Source organism: Otolemur garnettii, unplaced genomic scaffold (assembly GCF_000181295.1).
Source record: "Otolemur garnettii isolate 467f Iridium unplaced genomic scaffold, OtoGar3 scaffold00139, whole genome shotgun sequence".
Taxonomy (NCBI): domain Eukaryota; kingdom Metazoa; phylum Chordata; class Mammalia; order Primates; family Galagidae; genus Otolemur; species Otolemur garnettii.
In genome coordinates, this window is record NW_003852534.1 from 1114389 (window position 1) to 1137588 (window position 23200).

The 23200-nt window shown below is 51.2% G+C and overlaps 1 protein-coding gene across 1 annotated transcript in view; it reads right to left on the reverse strand.

The window, feature by feature from the left end:
• The window catches only part of PXDN (peroxidasin), a 95374-nt gene extending 83306 nt beyond the window's left edge, over positions 1–12068 (reverse strand). The window contains exon 1 of the mRNA XM_023518427.1: positions 11811–12068. Coding sequence (XP_023374195.1) covers positions 11811–12010 — 200 coding nt within the window. The 5' untranslated portion in view covers positions 12011–12068. The remainder of the gene's footprint in view (positions 1–11810) is intronic.
• Positions 12069–23200: the final 11132 nt, after the last annotated feature.

The following is a 23200-nucleotide window of genomic DNA, read 5'->3' on the forward strand; positions in this document are numbered from 1 at the left end:
GGCTCTGCCCACAGTCCTGCCCACAGGCACCCACGCCAGGCTCTGCCCACAGTCCTGCCCACAGGCACCCACGCCAGGCTCTGCCCACAGTCCTGGCGCTTCACGGCATCCTCTGCACCTTGTCCCTCCTCTCCACACTTCATCCCAACTGCAGAGACTGACCTCAGTCAGATCTGTACTAACATTACACTAGTTCTGCAGGACATATAAACCAATGCTCATCTACTGGGGAACACCCGTCCTCAGGAAAGTAAGGATGGTGTCCAGGAAGGAATCAAAACAGGGAAACACGACGTGACAGCCAAGGTCCTTGGCACGGATCAGAACCTTACAGGAGATGGTAAACAGATGCCCTGCAGGCTCTCCAGACACAGTCTCACGCGGTATTTTGGAAGCACTATTCACAGCAGCAGGAAAAGAAAAACAAAAGAAATGACCCACAGCAGAGCATTGGGTTAATGTGGGAATTCCTCACAAACAAATGCGGCATGGCACTGACAAAGATGAGCTCTCATTACTGAACAGACACGGGCTCACAATACGTTGTCGGATTTTAAAACCAACAAAGCACACTATAGAGCAGAACATACGTCACGGCCTGACTTTTGAAGTTCTCAGTGACCGAGGGCTGAGTCCCCGGCATGCAGCCACACGCACACGTGCACACACACCCACGTAGTGTCTCTGTGCACTTGAGGGGAAGGCCAGCAATGGCAACATCTCTCTCTCTGGCAAGAGGAATGTGAGGTATGTGTTTTGTTTATCTGTATTTTCAAATTTTTCTACTATGAACATGTACAACTTGCATAAAAATAGCTTTTAAATATGTTCTTAAGGAAAAATAAACAGGATGGTGCAATTAGTGGGTGAAAGAGCAGCTTCACAATCCCTGAGCTCCTGCTCGTGGCGAGCAGACCATGTGGTCCCCGTGTCCCACAGGACTGGCAGCCTGGACGTGTCTGTGCACCCGGCCCGACTCTACACCCACGGAGGGAAACAGTGGGGAGCAGGAGAGGGGACTAAGGAGGGAAGCAGCACGCAGATTTCCAAATAATCTCACAAATTCATACACAGCTTTAATATGACAGAGTCAATAGGAAGGGTTGGGAAGCTTCTGGCAGCCAGAGGCAGGGACACAGGCAGGCCCCGGGCACATGGGCAGCAGGGGACAAGTTACAGGTCAGGAGCACTGGGACTGTTCTCCCCTTACCACAGATAAGCGCACGGGGCAGCCGTCATGCATGGATAAATCACCTTTAGTCCCAAATAATGAACAAGAAACCCCCCCTTGTTAGACTCATCTGTGGAAATCTTTGCCACCACCACTTTTGGAGTTGAGGCTAGAGGCAAGGAAAGTCACCAACAGCTGCAGAACGTAGAATCAAAGGTACAGGAAGGTCACAGACACCGGTGGCTTCTCTGAGAAGCGAAAGGACCCAGCTGCTCCATTCTGCAAACAGCAGCACAAACGGAGGAAAAGGCCGATGAGATGGAGTTTCAGAGAGAGCAATAATGGTGCACAGTGACGTCCAGGACAGCTCCAATAGGCACTAAGAACCAGCTCACCGGCCACTCCGCTCCATGCACACAGCTGGACTCCACACCCAGGCTGTGCATCTGGGCTGGAGAGGCCATCAGCGCTCACCCACATAGCAGAGGCAGAAACTCCAGAGTCCCTCTGTCTTCCTCCTTTCTGTCCCTCCTGGGGGACAGAACTTCAGGAAGGGCAGAGCCAAAATCTTGAGTCAGAGCATACATGTTCTCAGACTGTGAACAGTTTGGTTTTGACACTGCCGAGCGCTGCCCGTGTACAGATGCTCCAGTGGGCCTCATCCACACACAGGCAGTGACCCTGCAGGCCAAGCTTGCCAACGCCCGGCTTAGAGCTGACCTCCAACAGCCGCCGGACAGAGACTAGCTCTGCAGGATTTTGTATGAGCGAAGGAGGAACTTACATTGTTTTAATCCAGTGAGATGTTGCGGTTGTTCATTAGCATCTGAACATAAATTCCTAAGGAATACAACAGCATTCCAAGGACAAATGGAAAACATCATCTGAGCAGCTTTTTAGCTTTTAATTTTTTTAAAACTGAACTTGAGAATGTGAACTTGGTTATTACTTTATTCTAATTATAATTTATTTTTAACCCTACCTTATTGCAGAAGAATATAAAGATGTTAAAAAAAAACAAAATGAGTAGGTACGTATATCCCTTCTGAACAAAATGGAGTAACAAGAGCAAAACTCAGCATCTGTAAACAACCAAAAGACTGATGAAACATCAAAGCAACTGTTTGCAAGATACCACACATCACGCCCATAATCCTCCATAATCCTCGCACTCTGGGAGGCTGAGGCAGGTGGATTGCTTGAGCTCAGAAGTTCAAGACCAGCCTGAGCAAAAAGCAAGATCCTGTCTCTACTAAAAATAGAAAAAGCTGAGGCAAGAGGATCACTTGAGCCCAAGAGATGGAGGTTGCTGTGAGCTGTGATGCCACAGCACTTTACCCTGGGTGACAGCTTAAGACTCTGTCTCAAAAAAAAATCATACATCAGCCAAGAAGGGACACAACTCCTGAGAGATGGAAAACAGTGAGGTGAGCAGAACACTGCCCTGGCTCACTGCCTGGGAGAGAAGCTGAGGCTGAGTGAGGGACACAGGGGAACCGAGATGCAATCCCTGGATACTCCAGGGAGAGAGAGAAGGAAAACCTCAGGGGTCTGTAGGTGTGAGTATCCAGCTGAGCAATGACCAGCACACGTGTGCAGGCGAACTCTCCAAGGCAGGAAGAGAACCCACCCAGCTGGCTGAGGTGACAAACACTAACACACACGCTGGGCCAGGACACAGGTGCAACTGCTCCCACGAGTCAGGCTACAGTCTTCAAAATTCACCTGGCATTGGGTATAGCATTGCCTCAGTTATTAGAAATGGTTAATCTTAGCCTAAGCACTGCTCTGACCTTACCTAACAAGCCTCAAAAAGCAAGACCACATAACTTAACTGCATTCAGGAACAAAGATCAAGGTTAATATAAGAACACATAAAGACCCAGTGTTTATGCCGGGCGTGGGGGCTCCTGCCTGCAATGCTAGCACTCTGGGAGGCCAAGGCAGGTGGATTGCTTGAGCTTAGGAGTTTGAGACCAGCCTGAGCAAAAGCAACACCCTGTCTGTACTAAAAATAGAAAAACTGAGGCAAGAGGATTTCCAGAGCACAGGAGTTTGAGGTTGCTGTGAGCTATGATGACACTACAGTACTCTACCAAGGACAACAAAGTAAGACTCTGTCTCAAAGGGGAAAAAAAGCCAGCTTTCAACAAGATGAAGTTCACAATGTCTGGAATCTCCTAAAACACTATCAGGCATGAAAAGAAGCAGGACAGGACTGGGCACAGGGCTCACGTCTATGATCCTAGCACATTGGGAGGCTGAGGCAGAAACATCTTCTTGATCCCAGGAGCTTGAGGTTGCTGTGAACTATGATGACATCACTGCACTGCAGCCCGGGTGACAGAATGAGACACTGTCTCTAAAAAACAGACAAACTAAAAAACAAAAACCAGACTAAGGAAGCACTGGGAGCACCACACTGGGAAGGGCACTGCCTGCGTACACACTCCTCACAGCTCCTCACCAGGGAGCGCTTGGGACAAAGGCCCAACCCCTTTCAACACCAGCAGAGCCCACACCAGAGCACAGTCTCCTGAGTGTGTCCACCGTGGGAAAACCTGCAGAGGCTTCACACTGGAGAAGGGGCACACAGGTGCTGCCAGCACGGGGGAAGCCTGCACCAGGGCGGCCCCCTGAGGGTAAGCCTCCCCTGTGGGAAACCTTCACTGACTTTCCTCACTAAGCTTTGTCACTTCTAGGTTATAATTTAAAGTGAGAGATTCTTCATGTAAACACTTAAAAGTCACTGTATAATTATCAACTGGCCTAATTTCAATATTGCTGTGTCTTAGGGAATAAAAAGTTGAAGGAGAGGGAGAGAGATGGGGGATGAGTCAGTGGAGAGTCAGAACACACACATTTATCGATTAAGTTTGCCATTTTACACGGGGGGAGTTGTGGCACCCCAAAACATTCACAATGGTAACACCACAGATTGCTATTCACAGATCCCTATAATAGACATAATAATAATGAAAAAGTTTTAAATATTTCAAGAATCAGCAAATGTGATGCACAGACACAAAGTAAGGACCCGCTGTTGGAAAAGTGATGCCAAGAGACCTGCTTGACACAAGGTTGTCACAAATCTTCAATTTAAAAAAAAAAAATGCAATATCTACAAAGAGCAATAAAGTAAAACAAAATAAAATGAGGTGTGTGTGTATACTATTGCAAGGTCCTTATACTGTATTTATAGTATTTATAGTATAATTTGAATATATGTCATAATAAAATATAGATGTATAGTATAAATCCTAAACAAAGTACTGAACTAAAAATACCCCCCCAAAAAAACCCACCAGGTTTATAGCTAATAGCCAAAAAAAAAAAGAAAAAACATAAAATAAAATTTTTTTAATATATTTAATTCAAAAGAAGACAAAAACATAAGAATAAAAAAACAAATAACGGATGGGACATACAGCAAAATGCAGGATTTATTTTACCCCAAGCACACCAATTATCACACTAAACATGAATAGTCTAAATATTTCAATTAAAAAGCAAAGGTTGTCAAAGTGGAGAAAACGCAAAACCCACCTACAAGCTGCCTACAAGAAATGTACTTTGAATAGAAAGACAAAAATAAGTAAAAATAAGGATGGATTGAGTCTTGTTGGGGTTCTGAAATTAAGTGTAGTCTATGTATACCATGGAATACTATGCAGCCATAAAAAGAGGGAGACCTTACATCAGGGGTCCTCAAACTTTTTAAACAGGGGGCCAGTTCACTGTCCCTCAGACCGTTAGAGGGCTAGACTGCAGGCCCCCGGATGGGTTGGCTGCTAAGCAGATTAGGCAGCAGTGGCAAAAACACCTGGTGGGCCGGATAAATGTCCTAGGTGGGCTGCATGTGGCCCGTGGGCCGTAGTTTCAGGATGCCTGCCTTACATCTTTTATGTTTACCTGGATGGAGCTGGAACATTCTTCTTAATAAAGTATCTCAAGAATGAAAAAAAAGTATTCAATGTACTCAATACTATTATGAAACCAATATATAAATACACATTCATACAAATTATAAAATACAAAGATAGTCCAGAAAAACAGAGGGGACAGGAGGAAGGGGGAGGGCAAGTGGAGGAAGAGTATTTGATGGGACCTCGCCTAATGTTCACAAGGCAAAGGTACACTTAAAAACAACTAACAGTATATTATAAATGTCGTACCACAAAAGTAAGTAAGCAAGGTGATGTTATGTTAATTAGTTTGACTTAAGCATTCCACATTGTATATGAAATCATCACGTTGTACCCCATAAATGTAGACAGTTATGATTTAATAAAAATTAAGTAAAAAATACAAATGGAAAAATGTATAGTGTTAACACTCACCAAAGAAAGATAAAATAGCAATAGCAATATTAAAGAAAGTAGATTTCAGAGAAAAGACTATTATCAAGAATGGAGATAATCATGATTTAATAAAAAAATAAAAATAATAAAAAGAAACAAAACTCCAGCCATTAAATATAGAACTGAAAACACTCCAGAAAAAAAAAAAAAAAGAATGGAGAAAATCATTAATGTTTAAAGAGTCAATTCAACAGGATAAAAGAATTCTAAACATTTAGGCACCTGATAACGCAGCTTCAAAATACAGAAGGCATGTAATGTCAAGAAGAAAAAGGCAAATTCAGTTATAATCAAAGATTTCAATACTGGGAGGTGCCTGTGGCTCAAAGGAGTAGAGTGCTGGCCCTATATACTGGAGGTGGCAGATTCAAACCCAGCCCTGGCCAAAAACTGCAAAAAAAAAAAAAAAAAAAAAAGATTTCAATACTTTTCTGTCAATAAGTAGTAGAACAAGCAGACAAAAAATTAGTTGAGACACAAGATTTTAGCAGTATCCATCAATATAATCTAATTGACACCACATGTTTCTCTGGGGCACAAGGCATATTTCCTTATCAAAACATATTCTATGCCATTAAACAAATCTCAATAAATTTAAGAGGATCCAAGTCATACAGAGTGTACTCCTTGATTATAAAGGAATTAAATGAGAAAGAAATGGCAGAAAGATGTTTGGAAAAATTCCCAAATATCAGAAGCTAAGTAACATAATACTAAATAATCCCCAGATCAACAAAGAAAGTCAGAGGGAAATAATTATAAAAAGTATTTAAAGCAGAATGAAAATAGAAACGGTGTTTATAACACTAAATATCTCTCTTAGGAAAGAAGAAATACCTCAAATCAATGGCCTCAACTTCCATACTAATAAACTAAAAGAGCAAATTAAATCCAAAGTAGAAGAAAGGCAATTAACAAAGATCAGAGCAGAAAAACAACAGAATAAATAATGAACCTAAAAGCTGGGTTTTTGCAAAAGATCAATAGAATTGACAGACCTCTAGCCAGACCCTACCTGGGACCAAAAGAGAGAAGACACAGCTTCTTAATATCAGCAATAAGAGCAGCCACGTCCCTACAGATTCTTCAGATAGAAAGATGAAACATAATGACAAATTTAACAACATATGTAAAATGGTAAGATCCTTAGACAACAGTTTACCAAAGCTCACAGAAGAAGAAATAGCTACTCTTATAGCCTTTTATTTATGGAAGAAATTGAAATTATAGTTTAAAACCTTCCCATAATGAGAACTATTCCACCAAACATTTACAAAAGAAATAAAAGTAATTCTACCCACACTTTCCCAAAAATATTAAGGAGGAGGAATTGCTTCTCAACTTATCTGTGAAGTAACATTCACTACGATTCCTCAAAATCAAAGATAATTGGAAAACCAAAAGACCAATATCCTTCAGGAACCCAGAGGCAAAACTTGTAAATGAGGGAAGAAGGGCTGGGGCAGAGGGGAGAATTACCTGGGCAACAAGAAAACTCTGGGGGTGAACGCATGTTTATGACCTTGATGGTGGGAACAGTTTCACAGGAACAGCTGTGTTACAACTTACCAAGCGCTCTTAAAGTAGTGCATCTTTTCAAATGGCTATTCTATCTGATAAAGCTGGGGTTTTTCTTAAGTGAAAATTCATCTGGATAAAGGTCATATAAGGGAACAGTCACTGGTTAAGCTTCTGCTTCTGGCCTAATTCTGAAACAAAGGAGGGGAGGATCCTTCAGCTCCTCCTAAGCCTTCTGAGCTCTGCTCACATAATAGCCTGTGACCACGGAGCAGGCACTGAGAGAGGGGGCTAGCCTTCCTGGAATCCCCTGCCCAGCCCTGAGCTCCTCCGTGGGGCAGCTCATCTAGACAGGAACAGGACAGGAGCCCTATCTTGACAGAGCTGGGGATCCAGGGTGCAACCAGATCAGGAACAAACCTCCCTCCCAGAAGAGGTCTGAAGTTAATCCTGCCTGAGTGAATAATGCCCCAGGAAGACACCCGGGCCTGCTGTCTCCACTCAGGACTCGGGGTTCCCTGTCAGTGTTTCCTAATCTCTGCCCCCAGGAAGGCTGATTAATCAAGGCATAGACAAAAAGTCTCAGTGTTTCCTAATCTCTGTCCTCAGGAGGGCTGATTAATCAAGGGATAGACAACAAAGTGATAGGACAGCGGTTCTCAACCTGTGGGTCTCACAACCCACAGGAACTGTATGAAAGGGCCAAGGCATTAGGACGGTTAGAACCATAAAGAAACTAATTAACAAAGTAACAGCAATAAGGAATCTAAGCTAGGAAAAGAGGAGCGCCAGATTTAACCCATGAAACAACTAACACTGTTAGTTGATTTTTTTGCCAGTTTCGACTTAAGTCACGTGAGAATCATTCTGTTGAGAATCTCTTAGGCTTTAGCTATTTTATCTGTGGACTTGTAGATCTTAAGAGAATCAAGTGACTAGGTGGAAAATACAACTATTTTTTAAAATAAATTTCAAGACAAAGAAAATTTAAATCACTGGAATTATCAAGTTAAAAGATTCTAAACCATTGATGATATTATTTTAAGCACCATGAAAGCACCATCTCACATATCTGCACTAAACTGTCTGCAGGCAGTGATAGCAGTGTCTCAACAATCCAGTCTTCACCCTGGGGAGCTACTAGTCCACAGAGGTCTCCTGACAGAGGAATAGAGCCCTGGTATCCCTGTCAATGTCCACAGGGGTCAGGGGAGCAGGAAAAAGGCTACAGAGCAGAGCCCCGGCCAGGCCCCAGCAGACAGGACTGGTCCCAGGCAGGACCACGTGTAAGGAAGAGCTTGTCTGCTGATTTCACAAGGGAAGTCAGTAAGAAAATTAAAGCTAGTACTGGGGAACCTCCAAGGAAGATGACAGACCTTGGAGGTAGCTGTGATTCTGGGGACAAGGGAGTCAGTTCAATGGCCTAAAGACTCACTTCTCTACCTCCAGGTCATGACTGCCAGAAGGGCCAGTGGGGGCCACAGGTAGGTGGAGACTCACGAAGTGGCAACACAGGCCCTTCCACCCATCTGGACACAGGCTGGAAGCTGGGAGTCCACTCTCCAAGGGAGCAGTGTCCAGGGTGCTCCTGACCCCTCCATCCCCTGCAGCCCTGTGTGCACTTGGACCGTCATCCTTGTCACTCCACTGGAAGGCCCCTCACTCTCTAGGGCAGTGGTTCTCAGCCTATGGGGTCGAGACCCCTTTATAACAATGAAAATACATAGCGGCATTAGGAAGGTTGAGAACCACTGCTTTAGGGGCTCCACTGGGCTGAGAATTCCATGAAGGAGGAACTGAGCTTTTTTAAAGTGGGTAATCCAAACAAGGTATGGGCCCAAACACCCAACAGGCGATAAGAAAACAGGTGAATGTGAGAACAGGTGTCTGGCAGATTAGACCATGTGGTGGGAGCAGGCTCCTGCTTGGAGCCTCCTGCAATTTCCTGAGGTCCACACCTCCCTGAGGTCACACCTCCCTGAGGTCAGACCCCTCTGGGTCAGGGCCTCCATCAGGCTAACTGCACTGTGGGCCAGCATGTGGCCAATGCTGCATGACCTCAGCAGAGAGGGGGGCTGCAGAGAAAGCCTGGGGGGGGGGGTTGTGAAGAGCAGCAGTCCCACACGCTGGCCAGCATCCCAGCACTGACAGGACAGCAGCGATGTGACCTCCCCAAAAAGTCCAGGGTTGAGAGGAGAGAAGGCAGGCCAGAGAGATGCATCTTATGGTTGACACCAGCTTTAAACGTCCTGTGCCAAATTCCCACTGCAGTGTGGATGTAGCGTAATACTGTATTCAAAAGGGAAGCATTTCTACAAAACCTTCCAAGCTGAACTGAGCCACAACTGCTGGCTGTGTCCTGCAGGCGCTCCGACCTGGATGCCACTGGGCCCCTGTGCTACTGGCCAGCTCTCCAGGATCAAAAGGTGCACTCAGCCCGTTATTTTCTAAGGCCCCGAACAACAAATCCAAGTGCCCAACAGCAGGCCAGTTAAACACACCCCTGAGGCACTGGGGCAGGGTTTGTTCAAGTGACTCAGATTTAATCTTCTCTGTGGGACGCAGGCTCCAAGGCACAGGGAGGATATAATGGCCAGGTGGCTGTACTAACTTCAGGACCAGGTTCTTCATTCTATCTTTTCTGTTCCCAATTTTTACCACATAATAACTAAAAATATAAAATAATAGTATATACATGGGGGCAGAAACCTGGCAGAGACTGGAAGTGAACACCGAGCGTTTTTGCATGTGTGGAGTTATCAAGCAACTCCCCAGTGGGGCGCCCAGAGACACCCCAACACGAGCCCCCACAGGACCAGTCTGCCCTCCTTCTACTCCCAGGTGAACCCCGCCAGCAGCTGTCTCCTCTTCCTCCCCCAAACCTGAGGCCCCAGCCCCAGCATCACCACCTATTTACCACCCTCTCATGTCCTCCCAGGGGATGAGTGACTTGCTGAATGTCACCCAGCTGGACCAACTCTGGGTACCAGCTCAACCCACTTGTCTGGGGCCTACAATCCAGCAGGAGAGAGCTGTGCCCCTCCCCCTTGTTACTAAGGCAGAGCTCCAGGCCAGCATGCTCCTGCAGGTGCTGTGTCGGCCCTGTCCACTCAGCCACTCAGCCGCGCTGACCAATTCTGTCAGGTTTCTGGGGAGCCCCACCCATACACAGCAGAGGAGGACCCCACTTGCGTTCTACAATGTTACTTTCGCAGTTAGCATTTGAAGAAAAGCACAGGACAAGTGTGTGACTTTGGCCAGATTTAAATAAAGCCTTCAGCGTCCAACTTTTCTCCATTGACCTGCTGAAAAATTAAAGTATCCCCTCCAGAGAAACCTCCCACTGCCCCATTTTCAAAGTCCCTGGCTTTGGGTGGGATGCCGGCTGACCACGCACGCGCCCTGGACCAGCACCCCCAAGGGCTGCAAACCCCCTTCCCCCAACCTGAAGGAAGAGCTTGCGAGTGTGGTGACCGCCAGGAGCGGTGGTCTGTCGGAGCAGAGGGCTTCAGAGCTAAAGCACCGCCCGCCTGCTTCCCGGCTAGTTCACTCAGGTTTTTACAACTTTTGCAGACCCTATCGTGGTGCCAAAAATCCTCGGCTCAGCCAGGAAAAGTGCAAACTATTTTTGGCATGCGGCGGGGCAGCTGCAGGACGGTGAAGTGTAGTTGGCGCCCGAAACGCAGGCTGTCTTTACAGATTCTGAAAAGTCCTGATTCAATTTGCCTCCGAATACACCGAGGCCTTCAGCGAACACTGGAGGCATTTCGGTCCAGCGGAGCCCGCGGCGCGACCGGACGGAGATTCCTTCTTTGGAGAAAGTGGCGCCAGAGGCCAGCGTAGTGCGAGATACAAAGTCGCAGCTTGAAAGCAAAGTATCCGGGAAGTTTAGCACATCCGCTGAGGCGGCAGCCCGGCTTAGAAACGAAAGAAAAGCAGCGCCTGGGGCAGGAGCCGGCTCCGTCTAGAGCCGGGAGGCCCCAGGACTCCCGGACCCGCACGGCGGCCCCTCCCAGGAACCTGGTCCCGGCTCGCTCTGGGCGCTGGGAAAGCCCTGGGGAACCCCGGGAACCCCGGCCCCCCCGGGGCTCGCGGGCTGTCGGCCCCCGGGGCGGATGCAGGGCACCTGGACGTAGAGCTCTGTGGCGGCGGATAATCAAGGATCCCCGAGGGAGGAGTCCCCTGCGCAGGGAGCACCTCGCTCCAGGGAGAGGGGAGCGTGCGCGGGGGCAGGGAGGCCGCGAGGAGGAGAAGGGGGAGGGAGGAGGAGCGGGGCAGGCGGACCGAATAGGACAGGGAGCGGGCCCGAGGTGGGGGCGCCGTGCTGGGGGAGGTAGAGGGCAGGGGCACCAAGCGGCGAGGGGGAGGCGCGGAGTCTGAAAGGGGGACCGGAGGGGAACGGGTCGAGTCGGGGGAGCAGCGAGAGACGAATGGGGTTTTCCCTGGCAGCTCCCAACAACTTCCCAGTCTGCGGGGGATTTCGAGTTCCGAACAAAGGCGGCTCCCGAGGCCGCGCGCTCAGGTCCGCCCCTCGGCGTCCGGGCCAGGGCGGACAAAGGCCCAGTGGGCCCCGCGACCGACCCCCGGCACCCCGATCGCCCCACGCCTCCTTAGCCGAGATCCCTCCTGAGCGTCGGCCCCCATCGGGGCCCCGGAATCCCCTACTCCCCGTGAGCCTGGTGGACCCCGGACCCCACAGGTCTCCAGACTCTCACTGCGCCTTGGGCCCCGCTCCGCTCGCGTCCCCTGGCCGCACTCACAGGATGGAGGTCTGCGGCGCCACGGCGGGCACGGTCTCCAGCAGCAGATGCATGCAGCGCACGGTGGTACGGAAGCAGAGGCAGCGGCTGGGACAGCCGGCGCCCGGCTTCTGGGCGACCACTGCCAAGGCTCCCCAGCAGCAGCAGAGCGTGAGCGCCAGCAGGCAGCGGCGCGCGAGGCCCGTGGGGCGTGCGGCCATGGCCGACGGCGCGGACGGACGCTCGGACCGACCGCAGAGGGCCCGGCGCGACCACGGCCGGCTCGGGACTGCGCCCGCCTGGCCGCGGCCCACGTCCCAGCTGTGCGCAGGGGGCGGGGGGCGCCAGCTGTGCACATGCGCGCGGCTCCTCCCTTCCCCCCTCTGAATCCCCGAGGGCGGGGCGGGGCGAGGACCCAGGGCCTTGGCGTCCCGTTGAGCCCCCATTTCCCCCTCGTGGCCCGCAAGCAAGCGCGGGGAGGGCGCGGCGGCAGGCCAGATCCCAACGCGGGCCGCCCCGGGTGTGAAAGAGAGGGCTAGGACCCGGGTTTGAGTCCCCGATAGTGCTTTAGGGACCTGGGGGGGAGGGGTAAGTTGAGTGACTCCACCCCTCCTGCCCGCGGTTTCTACGTGTGAGAAGTGGGGGTGGGGGGTGCCCTTGGCATGTTTATGACACTTTCAGAGTGGTACCGCGGTCGGGCACACTTCCAAGCGCACTCGCGTTTCTGCCGCCTTCTCCCTCTCGCTATACCTGCTCCGTGTAAAATCCTGTAACTTGGAAAACAGCCCCTCCTCCCCTCGGAGGGACCTGAGATGGGGACCCCAGGCGCCCCAGGCTCCGGGCCTGTGCACCCTCTGCTCTCTGCCTCCTGCCCGGCTCGGGCACTATTAGAGGACAGAAGATGGTTTGTGGAGATTCTCTGGCACGATTAGCTTCAAGGGGGGCTTAACAAAGCCTATTAGTGCCCTTCTGGGGTGGGTGGCTGAGAAGGAAGCCGGAGACCCACTCCAGTGGATGTGCATGGTGACAGTCCGCCGAAGCGATGGAAGGATTGTGTTCCAACGCCCTACATACATTGTCTCCGCTAATTCTCACAGGGATCCATTTTCTCCATTTTACAGATAACTAGACTGAGACTAAGTTGTTTGTCCAAAGTGACAGGGTTACTAAGTGCGGCTTTCAGAAAGCAGAACCCAGGCCTGGCCTGGGTCTGCTGTGATGGGCACACGACCATGTTTCTGCTGTTTCCATCTGGTCTTCTGACCTGGGATGTGTCTGGAGGCACCTGGAACAGGACTGGCATGGACAAGTTAACACACACTTTTTATCTTGCAGTTTTGGAAGGTTCAACATTTGGGACCAGCTTTGCCAGGCTGGGTCCCATTAGACTCTCAGGACATGGCAGGTATGTTTCTGGCTGGGCCAGCACCAGCTAAGGACTGAACTCTCCCTGCTGCTGGCAGGAGGCCTCTGGCTGTGCAGGTCTCTCTGTGGTCTGCACACAGTACATGGCCCCAGACTCCCAGAGTAAGTATTCCAAGGGAGAGAAAGGAAATGACCCAGGTCAGGTGGGCCACACAATGTCAGCTGTGCAGGCTGCTATCCACACACTCAAGTGATTCCAGCCTGTACTCTAGGAGAGGCAGTCACCTGGAGGGTGCATGACAGGAGACAGGACCTTTGGGGACCCCCCTCAGAGGCTGCCCACCACAGGAGACCTTGCTGGGTTTGATGGCAGAGTCTGTATAGAACCAGGGACACATATAAGAGCACGTCCCTAAGTTTTCTCTAACAGTGGGAGTCACAAACCATTGGTTGAGTGGTGGGGGTGGGGTGGGGGTGCTCAGCGCCCTAGTCAACTGCAGAGTTGTTCTGACACTGACCACTTGGACTTAGGGGAGACCCCACAGGGCATAGACAGACTCCAGCATCACAGACCTCATGTTAGCACCACTTGTGAGTTCAGGGGTCCAGGTCCCAGGATAGCCACACTCTGACCAACTGGTAACAGATTCAAAGGTTCCTGGACACCTTCAGACTTGGCAACTTATGAGAGCAACTCCCAGAGCAGAGGAAAGTGGTACAGTTATGATCACAGCTTTTTGTAAGGGACACCCTCCTGGACCCACCAAATGAAGCTCAGGAGGCCCCCACATGCAGAAGCGAGGGTTCCTGCCCTGTGGTCCAGGGCCTGCCACTGTCCTGGCACAACCATGTGTCCAGTGGGGCAGCTTTGCTGAGCTCTGGTGTCCAGGAATTTTACTAGGCCCTCCTTCCCTGAGATGACTCACTGACTCACTGGTTGGGGACTGGACCTTTTCTCCAGCTGACACCAGTGGCTCTGAGCCTTCATCCTATGGCTAGTTTTCCTGGGGACCCACCCTCCATCTGCATGTACTCATCAGAGTCCACTCACATGGGGCCAAGGACCCTTCAGGAGTCACAGGTGCTCTTGTCACCAGGGACGGTCTAAGGGATGGAGCAGCTCCAGCCAGGAAACCCAGGAAAAGACCAGTTCTTTCTCGTCCAGCTTAGGCCACCCAAGGGTGCTCACATCCATTTGAGTGGCATCCTGGCTGCCACATATGCTATTGAAGCAGACATCACATTCCTGTGGGAACTTGTGACCACCTTTCCAGTCACCTAGGGACACTGAGCACCCACCCTGGTGTCCCGCAGCAGGATCCAGGGCACCACACCCACTTCCAGATAGGTTATCATGTTGGAAACCCAAGAGGTTACTTTCCCTAAAATACGTAGCTTTTCCCTTGAGTTGCTCTCTGCTCTCCGCACCACTTCTGGTGACCACAGAGGGAGGCTGTTCTCACCCCACTGCTCCCACCCTGAAGTGCGGGTACAAAGCCAGTTCCTTTCTGCTCAGCCTTGTTTCTGACTCCCCTTGACCCTGAACCAGTGCTGGAAGAGACGCCCTCTCAGCCCTGCCTTCAGGCCTGCATGGGTTGTGTCCCACCTGCCACTTCTTTGAGCCCCAGTTCAGACGGGGTCTGGAGGCAGCCAGTCTTCACTGCAGCTGCTGTGTGCTCTTCATGCCTCCTGTCCCCAGCCACTGTTGCCTGACAATCTGACTCAGCCTTAGCCCCACCCCACTCAATTTGATGCCCTCCCCTCCCTGTGCCCCCTGCCTGCACTGATTCCCTGGTGCTGCACGCACTCTGCAAAGCCCTGAAGTGAGGTTTCCACTCCTGTCACACCACCGTGGCTGAGAGACCGGGGGAGGGACTGGCATGAAACGAAACCTGAACATGGGCGTCGCTGCCAATGCCCAGGTGACCCCGGCAGCTCGCAGGCAGCCTTGCAGCTCTGTGCTTCTCAGCACTAACCAGGGTTGGGTGATGCCTAAAACAGCCACACAGTACCTGAGCTGTTACAGTACCTACTGTAAGTCCATCTAGGAGTCATCAGAAAAATCACAGTCATCGGCTCCGCACCTGTGGCTCAAGTGGCTAAGGCGCCAGCCACATACACCTAAGGGGGAGGGTTCGAATCCAGCCCAGGCCCACCAAATAACAATGATGGCTGCAACCAAAAAATAGCCGGGCGCCTGTGGCCCCAGCTACTTGGGAGGCTGAGGCAGGAGACTCGCTTGAGCCCAGGAGTTGGAGGTTGCTGTGAGCTGTGATGCCACGGCACTCTATCCAAGGGGACAGCTTGAGGCTCTGTCTCAAAAAAAAAAAGACCACCCGAGTTTCATGATCTTTGGGATTCATGTGAAAAATTCCCACTTCCCTCTAACAGCCCCTTTCGAGTCCTACTGTCTGCTCCAGTCCTGTTTTTGCCCCAAACATGCATTCCTTTCCAGGCACAAGTTGTCCGAGCTGACAATCTTTTGTTGTCCTGTGAAATCACAGGAAGCAGAAAGGGAAAGGCCCAGGGCCCCTCTTCTGTGACTAGACCTCCAGTCTGGCCTATAGACTCAGTGTCATCTGTGCACAGACACCTGGTTTTCAGATCATCCTAACAGCCCAGAAGTGTTATTCTCCCCATTCTGCAGATCAGAAAACTGGGGCTTAGGGAGGTTTAAGTAACTAACTCAAGGACTTGTAGCCAGTAAGAGAAAGGGAGGGAGGGAGGAAGAGAATCATACTGACCAGACATTTGCAGTGAGGGGCCTGGTGCCGCCTCCACAGCGGCAGTTTGGGGATCGGGCAGGACTTTGCTAGGTGCTGCACTCATCTGGTTGCTGACCCTACCTGCTGCTAATGTGAATTCTCCCCTCACATCTCCAGTGGAACCTGGAGAGGCCTGCAGCTCTGCCTCTCCCGGGTGCAGCCCAGGGCTCAGGACTCGTTGATTAAGGGCTGACCCCTGCCCAGGTAGAACATGCGGGTAGCACATCCCCACTGCGGCGCTGAGGCTGCCCCATTGCTGATGCCTCCCCCTGCTCACTGCGCTCCTTGGACACCTGACCCTGGCGTGATGATGTCATCCGTCTGCTGTCTCCCTTACCAGGCCGAACACTCTTCCAGGATTTATGGGGAAAGAACAGGGTCAGGATCAAGACCCACCTGGGAGGCAGTCTCCTCACCTCTGTTTCCAATTCTGTGATCCTGGCAACTTTCTTCCTTCCTCTGGGCCTCAGTTTCCTCATCTGCAAACTCAGAAGAGTAGCTTGTACTGCCCTGTGGTTGTGAGGACAGGAGAAAGTGTGTGGGGCACCAGGACCTGGTCACCCGGGAAAGCGGGTGGAATGCGGTAGTCAGGGAGGCGCCAATATACCTCTTGCCTGGGAACCTGCTCAGGGTCTGGTGGGCCCTGGAGTTGGGAGGGCCAGGAGCCGTTCCCAGACGGTGAGTCAGCCCCGATCACAGGGCCTGCTGGGGCTATGCCAAGACCTCACTGCAGCCTGCTCCACCCTCAAAGGCTGGTGCCTACTGTGTGCTCAGCCCCTCCACTGCAGGCCCGGGGCCACGGGCTGTGGGGACGGAGCTCTAGCTCAAACTATAGGAATTCATCCTCCCACAGTCCTGGGGCCAGAAGCCCAAGGTTGAGCCATCAGCAAGGTCAGTTCTCGCTGGAGGCTCTGGGGTGCCTCTCCCTCGCTGCAGGCGGTGCAACCCTTGGCACCCCTAGTCTGGGAGCTGCTTCACCCTGTCACCCACCTTCCTGGCCACACAGACCATGTGGCTGAGGACATCATGAGAACTTTGTAATTTTAGCACAGGAACCTTGGGGGTAGCAATTCACTCCAGGGCACTAGAGTTGCAGGCAGACAAAACAGAGACAGTCTGGCAGCCTGGGGTCAGGCACCTGCTGTGGCCCACAGTGGGGTGACAAAGGCCTCCCAGGTGTTGCAGGCTCCAGTGGACAAGCTGAGCAGAGCCAGCGAATCAGGAGGCCTGCAGCCCCTCTGATGAGCTTCCACTAACCTGCACTGGAGGGTGCAGGGCAGGGCGCCATCCTGGCCATCCAGCCATGTGCAGACAGAATTCTAGAACTTGAGTACTCCCTTTGTGGTTTCCCTGTCCACCACTCCTCTGCCCCCAGGCATACTGCAGCAGCCATTCAGCTCCCTGCTGGGAATGTAAAAGGGGATCCTGAAAGTCCCTGTATGTCAGAGCCAAGTCCTGGAACACCTGTAAAGATCAAACTGCACGCTCAGATTCCCTGGTTTCCTCAGGTCTGCACCAGCAGAGCTTCCTGCAAGCCTGGGTGCTGAAGTCTGGATCTGGGAGAGGGTCCAGGCAGAAGAACCTCCTCCCCGCGGGGACCTGGGGTGCAGACAGCACTCTGCACATATGGAAGTGACATGATGGCCCACCACCCCTCCTTCCAAGGCTGTAGGAGGCAAGGGGTGGGGGACATGTGCCTGTAGGAGCCCGGCCACAGCCATCACTGGCCCTGGCTTGGTAGGGAGGCAGTGGGGACATTGCTGTTCCTGCCTCACTGGTCACCACGGGGAGAAGCCAGATGGTGAGGAGACTTGGTGGCTCTCTGTTGAAGGCCAGTGCCCCAGGACAGTGGTGAGCTGGGACAGAGGCTGGACCTGGACAGGCCACAGACAGTGGTGATCACGGCAGCTGCTCAGGCTGTCCCCCCCCCCCCGAAGTCATCCTGAGAGACTCGGGGTTTGGGGGAAACACAGCCTTGGATACAAGGTGGTCAGTTATGATTGCCATTTCCCGTAACTTCATAATTGTTCCCAAATGAAAAGTGAAATTATAAAAGAAGCTCCATAAGGGCACCAGGAAAGCTGCAGCCCTGGCTTCCCAGCAAAGTTCTTCTTGTTTGCTGGGTGGCATCCTGAGCCACAGATAAGGACAGGTGCTGTAAGTTCCGCAGGAAGAAGACCACACGTCTGAGGATCACGGAACAATTAGTGACGCCTTATAAAAGTGCCTTGTAAAGGTAGCTATAGTCAATGTCCACAGAGTGCTTAGGGTAGCCTGAGCTCTCTCAGCATCTCAAATGCAATGGCTGGTTTCACTCTCACCAGGGCCGCCTTATAGATGGAGAAGGCAGAGATAGGTGAGCCAGTGACCTCTCTGCAAGTGGGTGGGCGTGAGTGCACCTGCTCACAGGAGGGCTGGAGCCGCCCAGCTACTGTGCCCTGCATCCTCCCAACATACACCAGGTCTCCTGCACTCAGAGTCACATTCTGAGCAGAGGGAATGCTCCTCCAGTTCCACAAAGGACAGGAAGGGACAGCTTTGGGGTACTGGAAGAAACCCCAAGATAGACAGCTGGTGCCTGTGGCTCTCAGCTCTCCTTCAGTGTGAGCTCTCCCCCTACATTTGCAGAGAGGCCCAGGAAAGCAGGTGACAAGTGACAGCAGGACCATAGCAAGAAAATGTCACCATGGCACATGACAGACAGCAGGGCAGGCAGATGTGGCAGCAGCACCCACACAGCAGCTGAAAGAGCTGAGCATGCCATGTCTTTGTGGCCAGAGAAGAATGTCTGGGGATACTGAAGCAGGGAAAAGCCCACACCTCAAGGATGAATCATTTTCATAAAGCATAAAGCTGGCTCAGCTGGACGCCAGGGAGAGCTCCCCACAGACTCCCAGAGCATCACTGCTCACTGGTGTGCAGGGCGGCAGTGAGCCGAACGATTAGCCAGCACCCACTTTGTGCTTGGCCCTCCTTGAGTTTGTGCCCCTGCCCTCCAGACCAGAGCATGCTTCTGGTGACAGGGTGAAACCCACGATGAGGTCCTGCAGGAATGCCCCTGTAATCCTTTTTAACACACTAATCACTTTGGGAACAATAGCCTGGGCACAGTGGATGATTCCAGTTGCAGCCAAGGTCTCTCCAGACCCCGCAAGTCCAGATACAGCCTGGCCCTGACTGGATGTGCTCTCGGCTATCAGGAGCTTCTGTGCGTAATCTCTGTGACTATGTCTTGAATCACCTGGCAGCTGACCAAATCATGTCAACCATCACACCATGTGACCACTGAAATGTAAGCTGTGGATCTGCTTTCCATCCCCATGGACAGAACTAATGAGTCTGTTTTATGAGAACATTCCAGGGCCCTCCTTTGTAAACTCAATATGACTTCAAAAGCACCAGCCTCTCACTGGCCAGGCAGTGCAAAGTCACCAAGTCACTTTGACCCCGCCCTCAGAGGCTAAGCCCCAGAGGAGAATCAAAACCCCAGGGATCAAGCTCCAGGGTGATGGGTGGAGAAATTGGGGTCCCCTTTCCTCCTCCTCTGATGCCACAGCAATGTCTGCCTCACAGTGCAGAGGCCCCAAGCCAGACAGGCTGGCCCTCCCCTGCCTGCAGCGCAAATGCACATGGGGGTCTGACAGTCATCACCTGTACCACGTGGACAAAATGACCACTCAGAACTTCAGAACCCTCACTTATAAAATGGGGCCAGCACCCCAGGGTGGAAATGATCACATAGCACTGAGCTGGAAGCACAGACAAAGGAGTTTGGTGCTAGCGTTCCACTCCAGCAGCCTGGGATTCCTAGGGTGTTAGACTCCTTCTCAGTAGTCAGACAAGGGTACAGTCTCTTTCTGGAAAAGGAAATTCCGTCTCGTGTGTGCAAAATAACTACCACTTCATGTTTAAAAACCCCTATGAGTCATGTTGCCAAAATCATCTTGATTAACCTAGAGAAGTGCCTTCTAAGACTCTGATGGCATTGCCTTCTCTGGCCCAAAAAAGTTCCAGACACTTTCTGCTTGATTTTATACTCAAGCCAGGCCCCACACTAAATACAACAAATTCTCAGGTAGAAGGAACACAACTACTATTATTGCCATTTAATTTCCTTCCTAGTCCCTCCCCAGTAGGGGGTTGGGGCAGCTTCAGACTGGACTAGAGCTCCCCAGGGTACAGAGGCCCCATGGCAGCCTCTCAAAGTGGGACATGATGGGCACGTGTTGAGGAAGGAGCAGGTGTGAGCGTGTCCCTGCACAGAGCTCTGTGGATGTGTCTTGGTTTTCCTTGGTTTTTTTTTTTTTTTTTTTTTGAGACAAAGCTTCACTATGTCGCCCTTGGTAGAGTGCTGTGGCATTATAGCTAAAGCAACCTCAAACTCTTGGGCTTAAGCAATTCTCTTGCCTCAGCCTCCCAAGTAGCTGGGACTACAGGCACCTGTCACAACACCTGACAATTTTTTGGTTGTAGTTGTCATTGTTGTTTGGCAGGCCCAGGCTAGGTTCGAACCCACCAACTCCAGTGTATATGGCTGGTGCCCTAGCCACTGAGCTACAGGCACTGAACCCTCCTTGGATTCTTATTGGACCACAGTGGGGACATGCTTTTGATAATATACTTTTCAAAACAGAGAATTAAGATCTCAAAGTATCACTTAATCTTTTTTTTTAATTTCTTGAATAAGTTATTGTGAGAATCATTAATGGCTTATCTGAAAATATATTTGTGGCTCAGCACCTGTAGCTTAAGCAGCTAAGGCACCAGCTACATACACCAGAGCTGGGGGTTTTGAACCCAGCCTGGGCCTGCCAAACAACAATGACAACTGCAACCAAAAAATTGCCAGGCATTGTGGTGGACGCCTGTGGTCCCAGCTACTGGGAGGCTGAGGCAAGAGAATCACTTAAGCCGAGGAGTTGGAGGTTGCTGTGAGCTGTGATGCCACAGCACTCTACCCAAGGCCACAGCTTGAGGCTCTGTCTCAAAGAAAATGTATATATGTATGTACGTATATATACATTTTCTTTCAACCTGAGTATTAACAATATCAAATTGAAGGCAAATTAACCAGGCTGTGGCTAACTCTGAAAATCTACAATAATCTGTAGAGCTTCAGGACACATGTCTTCATGGTCTCCAGGGGTCCTGGCAGTCTGTGGTGGGTGAATTATGCTTCTCCCACCCCAGAACAACATGGTGAAGCCCCAACCCCAGCCCTTGGCAGCTGTGCTGTGTCGTGGTGATGAGCTCCAAGGAGCCACCTAGAGGCCCTGGCCCCCTTTGCCCAATTGACTGGTGTGAGACAAATGGACGCAGAACCTGTCCTGCACCAGAGCTCCAAGTGCCCTCCAGCCTGGACTGGGCCACCTTCAGGCCTGTCCCCAACCTCCCCTCCTGCTGGGAATGGAAATAAGATCTTAAGCCCCCAGCCAACTGGATGGACGTCCCCACCTTGGTCAAGGGGACCCCAGGAAAACCCTCAAGCTGAGTTGCTGCCCATGGGGGGCAAGCTCTCCTCATGCGGGCTACCTTCTTGGTGATGTCCTTTGTGACTCAGTAACAGGCCTAGGGCCACACAGGGCAGAGCTTAAGCCATACCTGCAGGTCCTCGAGTTGCCCACTGGATGGCTGGAGTCTGTCCCTGGCTTGTCTCCAATCTGCAGACTTCCTTATCTTTAAACATTCCAAGCCTTCAGACAAAGCTTCATTTCTTTAACCAATTACAGGTCTAAGAATGTTTAAACCCATCCAGAAAATGTAAGGTCTCCACCTACAGCTTCAAGATGTCCTACCTTTGCCGGCCAAGCCAGTGTTCCCTTCTGTATATGAACTTGTGACTTTACCTGCAGCTCCTGTGTCCCTCAAATGTGTGAGATCACATGCTCAAGCCTTCTTGGGTACAGCTCTGGGCCAAGGGTGGACACATTCTGCTGAGAATTAACCTTTTTGCATTATTTTCCATTGACACTGACAAGCTTTTCATGAATTTATCTGATACTCTTTATAACTGCCCTTCCCTGTTACTGCCCCTCTCGAGTACTTGGGGAAATGGGGACCCAGGACATTGCAGGGGTTTCTAGGGGCCTCTGCTGGCAGCTAGTGGAGCCAGGCTCTGAAACCACGTGTCCTGACCCACACCTGTGCCTGCCTCCTGCTCTGGGCAAGGCCGTGCACTCATACACAGACTGGCCTCTCCTCTTGCTGCCTGAGTGACGTCCTTTCTTCAGAATATCATGAAGACTTGGAGAAATTGAGTTGAAATCGATAGTACTACTGAGAATGATGTTAAGGAGAAATAAAGGAGAAAAAAACTTACTGAACCTGAAATATGAAATGAAGCTGAAGTCCAGGCCTATTTTAATTTGTCTTGGCTGATGTTTCTCAAGTCAGCTCTTACAAAACCTGGTTGGCTTGGGCTGATCTTGCGGTTGAGCTGCCCGGAGGAATTTCTTTTACTTTTCCTTCTAAAAACCCCAGTGGTAGATGTGTGGGATTCCTGTCCCTCCCAGAGTTGTCCTGGAAGCTACAAACCTGGCTCCTGCCCCATTAGGGCTGCTCAGGTGTGGCTCAGGTGAGCCCAGGTGTAGCCCAGGTGAGCCCGGGTGTGACCCAGGTGAGCGCAAGTGTGACCCAGGTGAGCGCAAGTGTGGCCCAGGTAAGCCCAGGTGTGGCCCAGGTAAGCTCAGGTATGACCCAGGTGAGCTCAGGTGTGGCCCAGGTAAGCTGGGATGAGCTCCTAGTGAGATGCTGTCCCCTGCTGGGAGGCCTCTGTCTCATCTCCAAAGTGGACATGGGCCGGAGTGCCCAGGGAAATATTTCACCTCACCATATTTAAGGTGCTTTTTACTGAGGGGAGACACAGCAGGAAACATCTCTGTTCCCAGAAACTGCTACGGAACCCAACTGGGGTCACGTACCGGTGGAGCCAAACCCTGAAGGCAAGAGCTGCGGCTGTGAAGACCAGTGGCTCTGAGGTTCACAAGTAGGGTTTAAAGGCAGGTGTCCTGAAGTGAGGGGAGGGGGCTGTGGGTGGACTCAGAATAGAAAGGAAGGTCAGAGGGGCAGGCCAGTCCCCTCAGAGGGAGATTTACAACAAAGAGCAGAGTCAAATTCCTCATTCTACCCCCATCTGCCTTTTCCATCAGGTGGCAGTTTCTGAGAAGCAACTCTGGCTCCTTGGAGGGTGGGGGGATGTCACTGCTCTCACAAGTTGCCCACTCATTGCTCCAGGCTAGCCAGAGGTGAAAGTGCCCACAGAGGGGCCCCAGGTTCAGTTTG